At 35.0% G+C, this 12,793-nt stretch overlaps 2 protein-coding genes across 3 annotated transcripts; both read left to right on the top strand.

Moving 5' to 3' along the window:
• Positions 1–5,924: 5,924 nt before the first annotated feature.
• LOC25488820 (pentatricopeptide repeat-containing protein At5g61400) lies at positions 5,925–8,780 on the top strand. 2 transcript variants are annotated; one of them, XM_024779372.2, is made up of 3 exons: positions 5,925–6,626; positions 6,714–7,876; positions 8,265–8,780. In XM_024779372.2, the coding sequence occupies exons 1-2, from the start codon at positions 6,008–6,010 to the stop codon at positions 7,739–7,741; spliced, it is 1,647 nt and encodes a 548-aa protein (XP_024635140.1). In that variant the 5' UTR covers positions 5,925–6,007; the 3' UTR covers positions 7,742–7,876; positions 8,265–8,780. The 2 variants fall into 2 exon arrangements, with proteins under 2 accessions (XP_024635140.1, XP_013459422.1); XM_013603968.3 differs by having other exon boundaries at positions 5,925–7,876.
• Positions 8,781–11,818: 3,038 nt separating this feature from the next.
• Positions 11,819–12,586, top strand: LOC25488818 (putative pentatricopeptide repeat-containing protein At1g74400). Its single transcript, XM_024779373.2, has one exon. It carries the CDS (start codon positions 11,819–11,821, stop codon positions 12,584–12,586), a length of 768 nt encoding a protein of 255 aa, XP_024635141.2.
• The last annotated feature ends 207 nt before the right edge of the window (positions 12,587–12,793 follow it).

The raw sequence follows: 12,793 nt of genomic DNA, 5'->3' as shown, positions 1-12,793 counted from the left end.
TGACTGATCGTTCTATAGAGTTTTCCAGTCCAAATCTTTTATATTAAACCTTTCAATGTGAAATGCAAGGCAATAAGATTCAAGCCTATCTTCCAACTCTATGTATGGAATGTCTTGGAAGGGTCGTTCACGAGAATTGTGTGTATGTGGTACCAAACTTCTGTTTGGTACCCAATGTGGGTAGTACAAGGGTTACTTCGCATAGATATAAGATAAAGATCCTCATCACCACCACTGTTGTTCCCTGTGACATTTACACCATTCAAAGGTATGGTGTATCCTTGATGTCTTCTGCTGAAATCAATGAACGTCGACATGGTTGTGCTCATCTTATTGGTAAGTGTTTGTAATGTGGTTCTATATTTGTTATTGATGTTAATCTGTTTAAAAAAATATTGAATTTTTTTTTTAGATGTGATGGGACTCTTGACTTCTCTTCATTATGATTACGTGGTGGATGTTGCTGAGAGTCTTGCTACTGTTGTGAGATTGGAGCTTACTGATGAAAGGTATGATTTTTTATTCTTATAGATTTTTTTTTCTTTTCATTGAGTTTTGATGGAAGAATGGTTTCTTTTTGCTGTTCTATTTTGATGTAGGGGAAAATTTGAGTGTGCTTTGTATGGACCATATGTTGGTGTATTCAAAGATCTCCTAAGTGGCGTTGGATCTGTCCTTCCATTTGCTGTTTTGCAGTACGTCAAGATTTGTAGGGAAGAAGATTGCAAAGTTTGAATTTTTAACTTGCATTCGGTTTAAAATGTCATGCATGCTTAGCTTTCGTGTTTTCCATTATTTACTCTGTTTGTTTTTGGTAGGATGCGTTGTTGTTAGGAGTGTTAAGACATCAAAGGTTTATGTTTGATCTATCACTTGCTCAGGTTCGTAGGTTGAGGAATGGGTGAGTATTCAAGCTGACTAGTTTTTATGATTTTGATGTGATGGTTTTGATATTGCTTTGTACGTTTTCTTTCATATGCGATGATGCCTAATCTATGTTGATAGGTTGGTGTTGTCCGGGAATAGGTATGTTGTTGAACATGTCGAGGTTTCACATCAAATGAACTTGCAAGTGAATTATTTCACTGAAAACGGTTGAGGAGTTGCTGACGAATCCCGAGGAAGGTTTATTCGTATTGTGTGCAAGGGTGGTTGGGTGTTTCCATGTTGATAAGTGTTGGTTTGCTATGTGTCGTTGCGGTAGAATGAGGAATCAAGAGAATGGTGTTTACTTATGTGACCTTTGTAACCTCACTACCTTCAACATATGTTGCAAGTAAGTGACCTATAAGTAATTGTTAAAATTGTTGCCGATGTTTTGTATGGTTCTGATCTTGGTTTAAACTTAGGTGCAGATTGAGGATTCTTGTTAATGACAGAAAGACTACCGCTAGGTTTCAGATGTTTGATTATGTCCTTGACGAGATTAAGTCCCTTGATTATAGCACACAAGCATGCATTCTGTTGGTTCAAGCATTCTTGGTGTCAGACGTGGATTTGAGTTTTTCGGTAGTTTACGGGTTATGTTATGCAATTTTTTACTGGTTCTATTGTGTTTTTGTATAGACTAAAATCAATAGTATTGTCGAACTTCAAATTTTAGTGTAGTCAAAATATATATACTGTATGGTCAGATTTATGAACAGGATTTGTTCATAATATGATATGCAATTTTTTACTGGTTCTATTGTGTTTGTGTATAGATTAAAATCACACATGTTCATTCCATTTTTTCATACACTAAAATCCATGGTTTTTCTTTCATCGAGGTCAAGCTTCAAATAAGTTTAATCTAAAACAATTAAGCCAACAAAATGTTATTAATTAGACCGCAGAAAAGAGTTGCAGAGTTAAGTGAAGGTGAGAAGAACACAAGAAGGGAGGGGGGGTTGAATTGTGTTAGCTTTTTCTTCGTTTTCTCCTAAGCTGGAAACACTGATCAAAAGCAAATAGTTTTGCTTATGAAGTGATTTCCAGAACTAAATAGCAGCGGATAAAACAGAGAGAGAGAAAGAAGAAAGACACAAAACAATTATACAGGTTCCTTCCACAAACCGGAAGTCAGTTCTGTCCCCCTTGCACATCCAAGGAGAGTTCACTAAAATGAAATATCTGATTACAACTGCTCACTGCTAAACTTAGCAAGAGACTTCAAATGCTCAAGCACAACTGCAAGAGACTTCCTATGCTCCTGAACACAATCAAGAGACTTCTAATGTTCAAGCACAACTACAAGAGACTTCCAAATTCAAATAGAATTACAAAGAAAAATGTTTGAGGTTGAACACTTGATATACAATCAGTGATGTTCACAATACAAATCAGATACAGACTCTTAAGACTCTCGAATTTCTAAGATATGAACTTTGATAAGAAATTCTAAGTGAACTTTTGATGTAGAACAATTTTGATAGAGTTTAGGCGCTTTCAAATTGTTATTGAGTCTTGCAATTCTCTAAGTCTTCACTCCTTTATATATAGTTGTAGAAAAGAGACGTTGTGAATTGCCAGCACATCAAAATAGAGTCGTTTGAAGCTTTGATCAATCACCAATGATCTTTTGTCTGATATGGTTATTGTCCTCAAAAGGATCAATTTCAAATCTATTCCATGTACGTAGGAACATTGTTGCAGGCAAAGCTGTTATTCTTGTCTTGTAGCAGAGACACAAACTGAGTCGTGGAGATAGTGGTTGTACACTTCGTACAATTGTACTTTGTCAACGCTCTTCAAAAAACAAGCATCCAATGCCTTCAAATCCTTTCAAAATAGTCGTTGCTTCACTCTTTCAGTCTTCTGCAATGCTTAGACGAGATTAAATTCATTGAACAAAATAGTTTGACTTGAAATAAAATATAAGTTGTATTTGTGTTGTGTTTTTGGTATGTAGTGGCCAGGTTAATTGGAAGAGTCCTTCTATCATTAATGATCGTCCCTCTATGGATGTGGCGTCATCATGTAAGTTTTTTTTATGCGAATTATATACAGTGTTCAATGGTTAAATGTATGTATTTGTTGCTAAGGGTGTATTTTTTTCTATTAGCCAATAACGCAAACCAGGATGTGGATTCGTCAAAAGTTCATTTCGTGGACAATGAAATTGGATTGCTGAATTTGTTTCATAGAAGCGAGGAGCAATGTGATTGAAGTGGTCTATCTATCTTTGTTTTCTGGGCATGTGGGGTGTGTATATTATTTAGGCTAAATTTGGTGATCAACAATTGTAACAAAATGACATAAGGTCCTATCTTAACTGAAGTGATAAATAATATTACAATATCGTTGGAAGATTTAATTTAAAAATTATCAACATAGTTGAATGCAACCACACGAACAACATGTTGACTTCGATTTGATCTTATGGGTTGTCTTACGTTGAAGCATGAGACATGAGATGAAAATCAACATCCCACTTTGAACCAAACGAACTGTTTTGAATCCCAAACATGACCTAATTACCTTATTTAGTTGCTGGAATTACACGAGGTCGGACACAACCTTACTACATGTCTCTTTTGAAACAAATAGTAACGATCCATGCAAGGCCTAACAGTGGTAAGATGCAGACCATGATAATTCCTACATTACTTGCGCCCACTTCTTCGATGTTGATAATGGTAACTAGAAAGAAAATAAATACAAACAAAGTAATCTAGATGAGAAAAAACTTATCCATTTTTTGTACTGTGAACAAATTGTTTATGATTGGAGTGAAGAATGTGTGGGGAGGATGATCTTTTTTGTAGAGTGTAGTATGCATAATTTATATTATTGTTGTTGTTGCTTCACATGGGGATGTTACTGTTTTTTTACAAATCATAATGTTGTGTTATGGTCGTTGGTCAAAATTATAGCAACTTTAGGTGTGGTTTGACAGTGCTTTCCTTTATACTTTTGCTGCTATTTGCTTTCCTAGCTGTTTCCCACCGAGAGGAATTGTAATGATAAAAATCTCCAATTTAGGTGTTAAATTCGTGTTGTTCCATTGACATAGTATTCCCAAATAAGTGGTGCAAAATCTATGAAAAAATTTGTTCTGCCAATTGTGTCTTTTGTGGTGCCCATGTCCTGCAATGTGTGGCCTTTTGTTGGTCGTAGTATTTCATACTCCCTCCGTTCCTTTTTAATTTTCGTTTTGAATTTTAACAGAAAATAGCAAAGTGTGTTTTTGGACATTTTTTCCTATTATACCCTCATTTTAATCTACTAATAATTTCCTATTTTTTTGCACACCCTTTATCTTTCCAATAAATTTAATATGTAACAGACAATTGTTAGTTACTACTCTCTTTCTCCAACAAATTCCTATTTTTTTTGCGCACTTTTTCCTTCTCTCAAAACAAATAATTTTCAATTCTCTAAATATTGTGCATATATCATTAATTATTTCAAGAATGTATCAAAATTATTCCAACATCATTTAGTCAAAAGATAAGGAAGAATTAACTTTCCTCCGACTCATTTAATCAAAATTAAGGCTTCAACTATAACTTCAACCAATGTTAGATTTATACTGTGTGACATAGATCTATTCTTTTACTTTGTGGTTGACCGTTTTCCACCCATGCGTCGCACGGGCACGACACTAGTAGATATACATACGTACATGTGAATTTACAATATACACACTTCGTTCATATTTTGATAAGCATTTCCCTTTTCTTAATATTGTATACCTTGTCTAAAAATAGTAATAATTACCTTGTTGTCCTTCAACTATTTTCATATTTACCAATTCATCCATGAATGGTTAGTCTATCATATATAATTTCGTTTCTTTTTTTTTTTTAGAGGAGTGTTATTTGAACAACCATTTTTGTTGACAATTTGTGAGACAATCTAAATATACAAAGAAATATGAGTATTGACATAAAGACCAAAACAATAGCGAGAGAAAGTAAAAACTCAATGTGAGTATGAGAAAGAAAATTGTCATGATTTTTTTTAAAGAAAGTTGTCGTTAAAGTTGTCAAACAATTGTTGTTCAAATACTAGTTTTTTTTTTTTTTTTTAAATATACAATAAGAGCATCTGCAATGGTAGTCCATTAATATAGACTCGTTTAATGGGCCCCACGTGTACACCTCATTTATTTACATTTTTTTTCAATAAAAGTTCATATTAAGGACTCAATGACTCTAATGACAATACATTAACAAAGACTCCAATGAAAAGTGCTTAAATATGTCTCACTAACTTACATCATTATATAAAAGTAATTCATTTATTGAATTATAAATTATCTCATAAAATATTATTTCTTTTGAAAGTGAGACTCGTTAGTTGCTCAGGAGAGGGATAATTTTTATATAGTTGTTTGTTCTTTAATAGTTACTCTATTTTTCTTATTCCAATGAGGGATCCTTAACATGGAATAATCCTTGTTAAATAAGAAACCCTTAATGACCCTCCATTGAAGATGCTCTAACCTCCCCAAAGTTCTCATCAAATAGACAATAAACACCGTTTGTTTTTCTCGATAAACTATAAAAATGCACGAAATTATCACACTCAAAATATGATATGACACAATAAAAAACATAAAGATCATTCCTAAATTTAAAACATGAAAATTTTTATTTACTCCAAGTTTAGTTTAATTAGTATGCATCCTAAATGTAAAATTATTTTATACATTCTTTTTGAATTGTTAAAATTCATATGCGTTCCACCATATCACGTGGGTTCCATATAAATTCGATGAATTTCGTGTGAATTTTAACTAATTAGAATACATTAAAAATTAAAATTTGTGTTGTTATATACCAAAGTTTTAAATTTAAAACATTCATCGTATTTTTTTTTGTAGATAGACGAAATGGCAAAGCCATTATAAACTCACACACACGAGTGGAGGTATTGGGGTTTGAACCCCAATCAGACTAACAATTTCGACATTTTGCCGATTGAGCTAATGAAAACATTCATACCTCATTTAATTAGATTTAAAATTACAATTGAAGTTGAAGCTTGCAAACCAATGTTAAGGTAAGAAAGGTGAACAAAAATGTTGTCTCCCCACTTTTTCACTCAGTTTTGTCAAGAGCTATTGTCCTTTTCTGCTTCTTCAAACGCAATGTTGAAGTTGTTACGTCGCAAAAACATTCTAATCACATTCAACAAAAACCTTTCATCAATCACCAAATCAACCTCTTTCTCTTCAAACTCCTTCATAAAAAACACAAACACCAAAAACAACATCACAAAAACAACTTCACTCAAAAAACAACACCTTCACATCTCAAACAAACCCACCACATTACCTTCTTTACGCGAATGCAACGCACTTCTTCATTCGTTAGTTAAATCAAAGAAGTTTGATTCCGTGTGGAGTGTTTATAATAACTTGTTGTCGCGTGGGTTATTGCCTACTCTGATCACATATGGAATTTTATTGAACTGTTGTTGTAATCAGGGTGATTTTAGTAATGCCCGCAAGGTGTTTGATGAAATGATTCAAAGAGGAATTGTACCTAATGTGGTGGTTTACACTACTCTTATTCGAGTTTTTTGTAATGAGGGTGATATGGATGAAGCAGAGAGGTTTCTTAAGTTGATGAGGGAATCTGGGGTGGAACCGAATTTGTATACTTATGTTACTCTTATTGATGGGTATTGTAAAACGGGTAATGTTAAACGTGTTTTTGAAATTTATAGTGATATGTTACGGAATGGTTTGCATCCTGATGTTGTGACTTTTGCGATTTTGGTAGATGTTTTGTGCAAGGTGGGTGATTTGGAGGCTGCGCGGAACTGCTTTGTTTATATGGATAAATTTGGTGTTTTTCCTAATTTGTATGTTTATAATTGTTTGATTGATGGTTACTGTAAGGCGGGGGATTTGGTTGAAGCAATGCGATTGCGAGATGAAATGGAACGGAATGGAGTTTTCGGGGATGTTTTTACTTGTAGTATACTTGTTAAGGGTTTATGTGACTCGGGTAGGTTTGAGGAAGCTAAGAATTTGATGGAGGAGATGGAAAAAGCAGGGGTTTTTGCTAATGCTGTGACTTACAATGCGGTGATCGATGGATACTGCAAAATGGGTGATATGGAGAAGGCTATTGAGGTGTGTTCACAAATGACTGAAAGGAAGATAGAACCCAATGTGATTACATTTTCTACATTGATTGATGGGTTTTGCAAGAAAGGGAACATGAAAGCTGCTATGGGGTTGTATATAGAAATGGTTATCAAAGGTCTTGTGCCTGATGTGGTGACTTACACGGCTTTGATCGATGGCCATTGCAAGGTTGAGAATAGCAAAGTGGCTTTCGAATTGCATAAGGAGATGATGGAAGCAGGACTAACACCAAATGTTGTCACAGTTACTTCTTTGATTGATGGCCTCTTGAAAGAAGGAAAGACTTACGGTGCAATCAAACTTTTCTTGGAGAAAACTGAAGTTGGTTCCCCTGGAGGTAAAACGGATCATAGCGGGGTGTGTTCTCCAAATGAGGTTATGTATGCTGCTTTAATTCAAGGTTTATGCAAAGATGGGCGTATTTTTAAGGCCACTAAGTTTTTCAAAGATATGAGATGTAGTGGTTTCAAACCAGACATGGTGCTTTATGTTATCATGTTGGAGGCACATTTTCGATTCAAGCACATGTTTGATGTAATGATGTTGCATGCAGACATGCTGAAGACGGGTGTTCTAAGAAATACTTCCGTATGTCGTGTGTTGACTAGAGGTTACGAAGAGAATGGAGGTTTGAAACTAGACCGATACAAAAAATAGAAAAATCCATTAAGTGGATGAGCTTGCATTGCTGTGCATGGTAATGAAATTACCTGTAAACTTTACATGTCATGAAGGGTCAATTGGGTAGACTTGGGATGTTTGTGAACTGAAATTGCAACTCGGCTAACTCAGGTTTAGCAAGTATTTCTTTAAAGTGTTTTGCTGGTTTCTTCAGTTGAGAGAAACATGCTTCAGTCTTGTTGTATAGTTTATATTATCCCCAAAATTGTTTTTTTTTTTTTTTATATAAATTTTAACACCATTCCTCTACTAGTAGTTCCAATGAAAATTTAATATCTGTCTTGTCAACTTAACAATTGAAGATGTTATTTAATTATTTTGAAATTTGATGCTTTTTAATTATCTATCTTCTTGAAGGTTTATAGATCGACATAAAATTGTGCAGTGATCGGAAAGTTGAATGGAATAAACCAATAATGCCTTTGTATAATGAGTTCTGTTTGAATTGGTTTTGTCTAAAATTGAATTTGCATTGATTGTTGTACATTTTGCATTGCAGGGGATTCTCAATTTTCCATGCTTAACATTAGTGCCATCATTCATCATTGAATCAATGATTTTTGGCTACTAGGAGTATGTTGCTGTTTTTTGTTTCTGCTCATTCATCTCTAATGCACATGCCAATACTTACTTTATCACCATGAGTCGGAAAAGAGGCGTCAACGTTGCATTTTGTTCGTCCTGCTGCTGATTTTTTCCAGACACTACAACTTGGAGCAGCCTGTTCCATATCAGTTCGGACTGCAGCTTCACAAACAATTTCCGATCGGACAATAGCGCTTGAGCGCGCATGAGAACATTAGTTTGAGCATCTTTAGTATTGTTCCAGACTTCGTTGTTCCATTGCTTCCAAATCAAATTTCATGAGCCATATCATTGTAAAAATATCACAAATCTAGGCTGAAATGTTAGCTTAACAAAATTAGAGGTTTGGTTGGACTCTCGGAACAATTATATGATATGTAACTTGAGCAAGTCCTCACTTGAAAATAGTTGAATGCTTATGATTCTCACGGAGACACTTTTAATTTGACATAATGAATGATAGTTTTTTCCACTCTACAAAAGGTTTTTTAAATGACCTTTTTTCCTCGTTTTTCACAAGAAACCAGATCTCAAGTTTCTCACTATTAAATTAAATGAAATATGGTGAGATTAAATTATCCAATAGTGGAAAATAAGCTTGTGCGTGGTGCAATAATAATTTGTTTGTGCAAATTAGACAGAGTATCAAGTTTAAAGTTAAATTTTATGCTAAAAATTGTTTTATTTTTTTAGAAACTAGTTTTCGAAGCCTAATTTGAGAAACAGTAATGTTTTTTTTGTAAAATATTTCAAGAAACAATTTTTTTTTACAGAATTTTTCTTCTAGCATTTCTTTAATCAAAATGCGATTAGTACAATATGTGTGCCAAAAGGAGTCCAAGAGCTTGACTAACATGTACCTTGCACTTTGGAGTAAATCATTCCGTCAACAAACGCATCAAATTCATCTCTAATGCACGTGCCAATACCTACTGTATTATCATGATTCGGAAAAGAGGCGTCAACGTTGCATTTTGGTTGTTCTGCTGCTGGTTTTTTCCAGCCGCTACAACCTGTAGCAGCCTGCTCCATATCAGTTCAGACTGCAGCTTCACAAACAGTTTCCAGTCAGACAACAGTGTTGAGCGCGCACGAGAACACTAGTTTGAGCTTTTGTAGTATTGTGCCAGACTTTGTTATTCCATTGCTTCCAAATGCTCCAAGCAACACAAGCAAAAAGTGATGCATCATGTGTAGATATTTGATGTATTATCTGAAAAACAGCAGCAGCTGCAAAGTTGTTGTCATGATAAGAGGCAGAAAGATAAACCACATGAACTCCATATGTTTTGCCTACTGAGTTATCCGAAAAACACATGTTTACAATCCTCATCATTATTAGTGCATAGAACACAATGAGTTGGACAATTAGCTCCTGTGTCATTCAATCAAATACGAGTTGGATGGTACTGTCTAGACACCCGCCATATAAGATCCTTAACCTTCGGTGGAGCCTTTATCCTCCAAATCAAATTTCATGAGCCATTCCCTAAAGTGAGACGTATCAACAAATTCTTGAAGAGAAAGGCGGAAAGTAGTTTTTACAGTATAATCCCCATGTGTCTCAGCACGCCAAATTCTTCAATCTTTAACGGAATGTTGAGAATCCTTGCTGCAGTGTTCTGATTAAAGATAGAACTAATGAGAGGGACATTCCACACTTTTGCTTCTTGGACAATAAGATCAGAAACTTTCAAATCATGAACTAATCGACTTCCATCATCCAATGGTGTTAAAAGGCGGCATTACAACCCCAAATTTGGATTACAAATACTCCTCCACATAAAGCTTGGGTTGTGGCCAATAGCAGCTTCAAGAAACTCACATTGAGAAAAATATCTAGCTCTAAATAGTCTAGAGATGAGAATATTTGGATTTCACATAATTCGCCATCCTTGCTTTCCAAGCATAGCAAAATTGAATGTAGAGATTTTATTGAAAATTTATCCCACGAAACTCATCGACACTTATCAGTCATTTTTTGACAGAAAATACAGTCAGGTGGCCAATTAAATTGTTAAATTGTTTCCCTTGGCTTCATGGTCCGTTTGTGAAGTTCATTCTCACGACATTATGCATTCCTTGTATAAAAGTGCTAGAAGGGATTTGGCTCCGCTCCTAAAAATTAAACCAAACACAAATTAAAATTCTCCCTCCCCTCCAAAAACTCCGAATCAAACAGACATGAGGTGGCAATTAGTGAGTGATTTCTTATGTAACACACCAACTATGATTTATATTTAGTCCTGAGTTGTATACAACTTCTCTCCTTAAAAATACAACAATTAGACGAAAAATAAAATTGAAACTTTCTCCATTTTAAAAAGAGAAATATATTTTGATATCGAAATTTTGACCCGCAAGAGGGGAGATCAACCCCAGGCCATTGTATGTTCTGATGTACATGCGGGTAGGAGTTGATCGAGATTTCTCCACTTGTGGGATTGGGGACCAAGACTTGTTCTGTGAGACGGACATCCCTCAAAGCTGCTTCAAGCAAAGCCATCAAACATGAGAAAACGTGTTCCATCAATCAACACACTTTTATACCATTTGCGTTTGACAACTTTTCCTTCCTAGCACCAGAAGCCGTTGATCTCCTTCAAAAAGGTCAAACGGTTTAAGGTCATACATAACAATAACAATAACAATGTGTTGTGTCCCCTATGTTCATGAATGTTGTTTTCAAAGAATTTTTACCACCCAAATGACTCTTTTGTCTTTCATTCATATGTACATATGAATTCTAGAATAAAAAAATATTATATCTTTTAGAAAAATAAATGTCAATTACAATATTATATGTGTAATTTCCTCTAAAGAAAATAGTGAAAGAGAGATATACATTGTAAACATCATTAATTTGATATTCAAATAACACAAACTCTAAATTTTTATTGGAATCCTTTGTCAACAATCCTAAACCCTTGTCAGTGTTCTGAAATTGAATTTGTGACATTCATGAAACACATGAAACGGTTCAACACTTTGCTTCAAATGAGTGAGAACAAATTTGTTTATGTCCCCAAAACTCAGTTTCACAATAACAAAAACAACAACCTTAAACTACAAAAACCAAACCAAACCCTTAAAAATTATCTTGAATGCAACAACCACACCACAGTGGTTCTACTCTTCAAAACCTTGTTAGAACAAAAATCACCCACTTTCAACTCCATTGATAGCTTTTCTTTTTTGTATACCCTTAAAGCCTGCATTAACAAAAACCATTCCTATGTTCTAGGAAAACAATTGCATTCCCTGATCATAAAATTTGGATATGAATCCATAATTCAACTCCAAACATCCCTTTTGAAAGTGTATGCTGGAGGTGGTAACTTATTTGATGCACACCAAGTGTTTGATGAAATACCCGAAAAGAATATTATTTGTTGGACGTCTTTGATTTCGGCTTATGTTGAAAATCATAAATCCAATAAAGGTTTGGAGTTGTTTAGGCTGATGTTAATGAACAATGTGGAGCCTGATCAAATTGTTTTGACGACTGCTCTCTCTGCTTGTGCGGATGCTGGGGGACTCGAAATGGGTGAATGGATTCATGATTTTGTTCGGCGTAAACAAGGGATGAAAATTGATTTGCATTTGAATAATGCTCTTATAAATATGTATGCTAAGTGTGGTGATATTGGAAATGCAAGGAAGTTGTTTGATAATACAAGAAACAAAGATGTCACAACTTGGACTTCTATGATTGTTGGGCATGCGGTACATGGCGAAGCACGTGAAGCTCTTCAACTTTTCTCAGAAATGAACTTTATTGTTTCCCCAAACGATGTAACGTTCATTGGAGTTTTAATGGCTTGTAGCCATGCAGGGTTGGTCGAGGAAGGGAAACGAAATTTTCGAAGTATGAACGAAGACTATGGTATAGAACCAAGAGAGCCTCATTTTGGCTGCATGGTGGACCTCTTCTGCCGAAGCGGCCATTTGAGAGAAGCATATGACTTCATTATGGAGATGCCGGTGCCTCCGAATGCAGTCATGTGGCGAACCTTACTGGGGGCGTGTAGCCTCCATGGTAATTTAAAGCTAGCCACTGAAGTTCGGGATAAGTTGATCAACTTGGACCCTGGCTATGTTGGTGACAGTGTTGCTTTGTCAAATATTTACGCGGATAAAGAAATGTGGGATAAAAAGATTATTGTTAGGAATCAGATTAAACAGTCTAAAGCTCATGGCTTCAGCTCAATTGAAGTGGGAAGTTTGGTTAGTTAATTTAGAACTTCAAATGATAATCTTCCTGTAATGACATTTGATCAGAAGTATGAAAAGTTACAGTTTTACTTCCCATGGCCTTGTAGCCCATTAGAGCACTCATAAGGATTGTTTGAAGGTACAAGAAGATTCCAAAACGCTGTTTAGTTTGTTTTTCCTTTTCTATTCAGTCCCGTCCGGTTTTTAGTTGCAAACAAAATCATAATA

The sequence above is a fragment of the Medicago truncatula genome, chromosome 3 (genome assembly GCF_003473485.1).
Source record: "Medicago truncatula cultivar Jemalong A17 chromosome 3, MtrunA17r5.0-ANR, whole genome shotgun sequence".
Classification (NCBI taxonomy): domain Eukaryota; kingdom Viridiplantae; phylum Streptophyta; class Magnoliopsida; order Fabales; family Fabaceae; genus Medicago; species Medicago truncatula.
The sequence above is the reverse complement of the archived record's forward strand: the minus strand, read 5'-3'. Positions and strand labels throughout refer to the sequence as shown.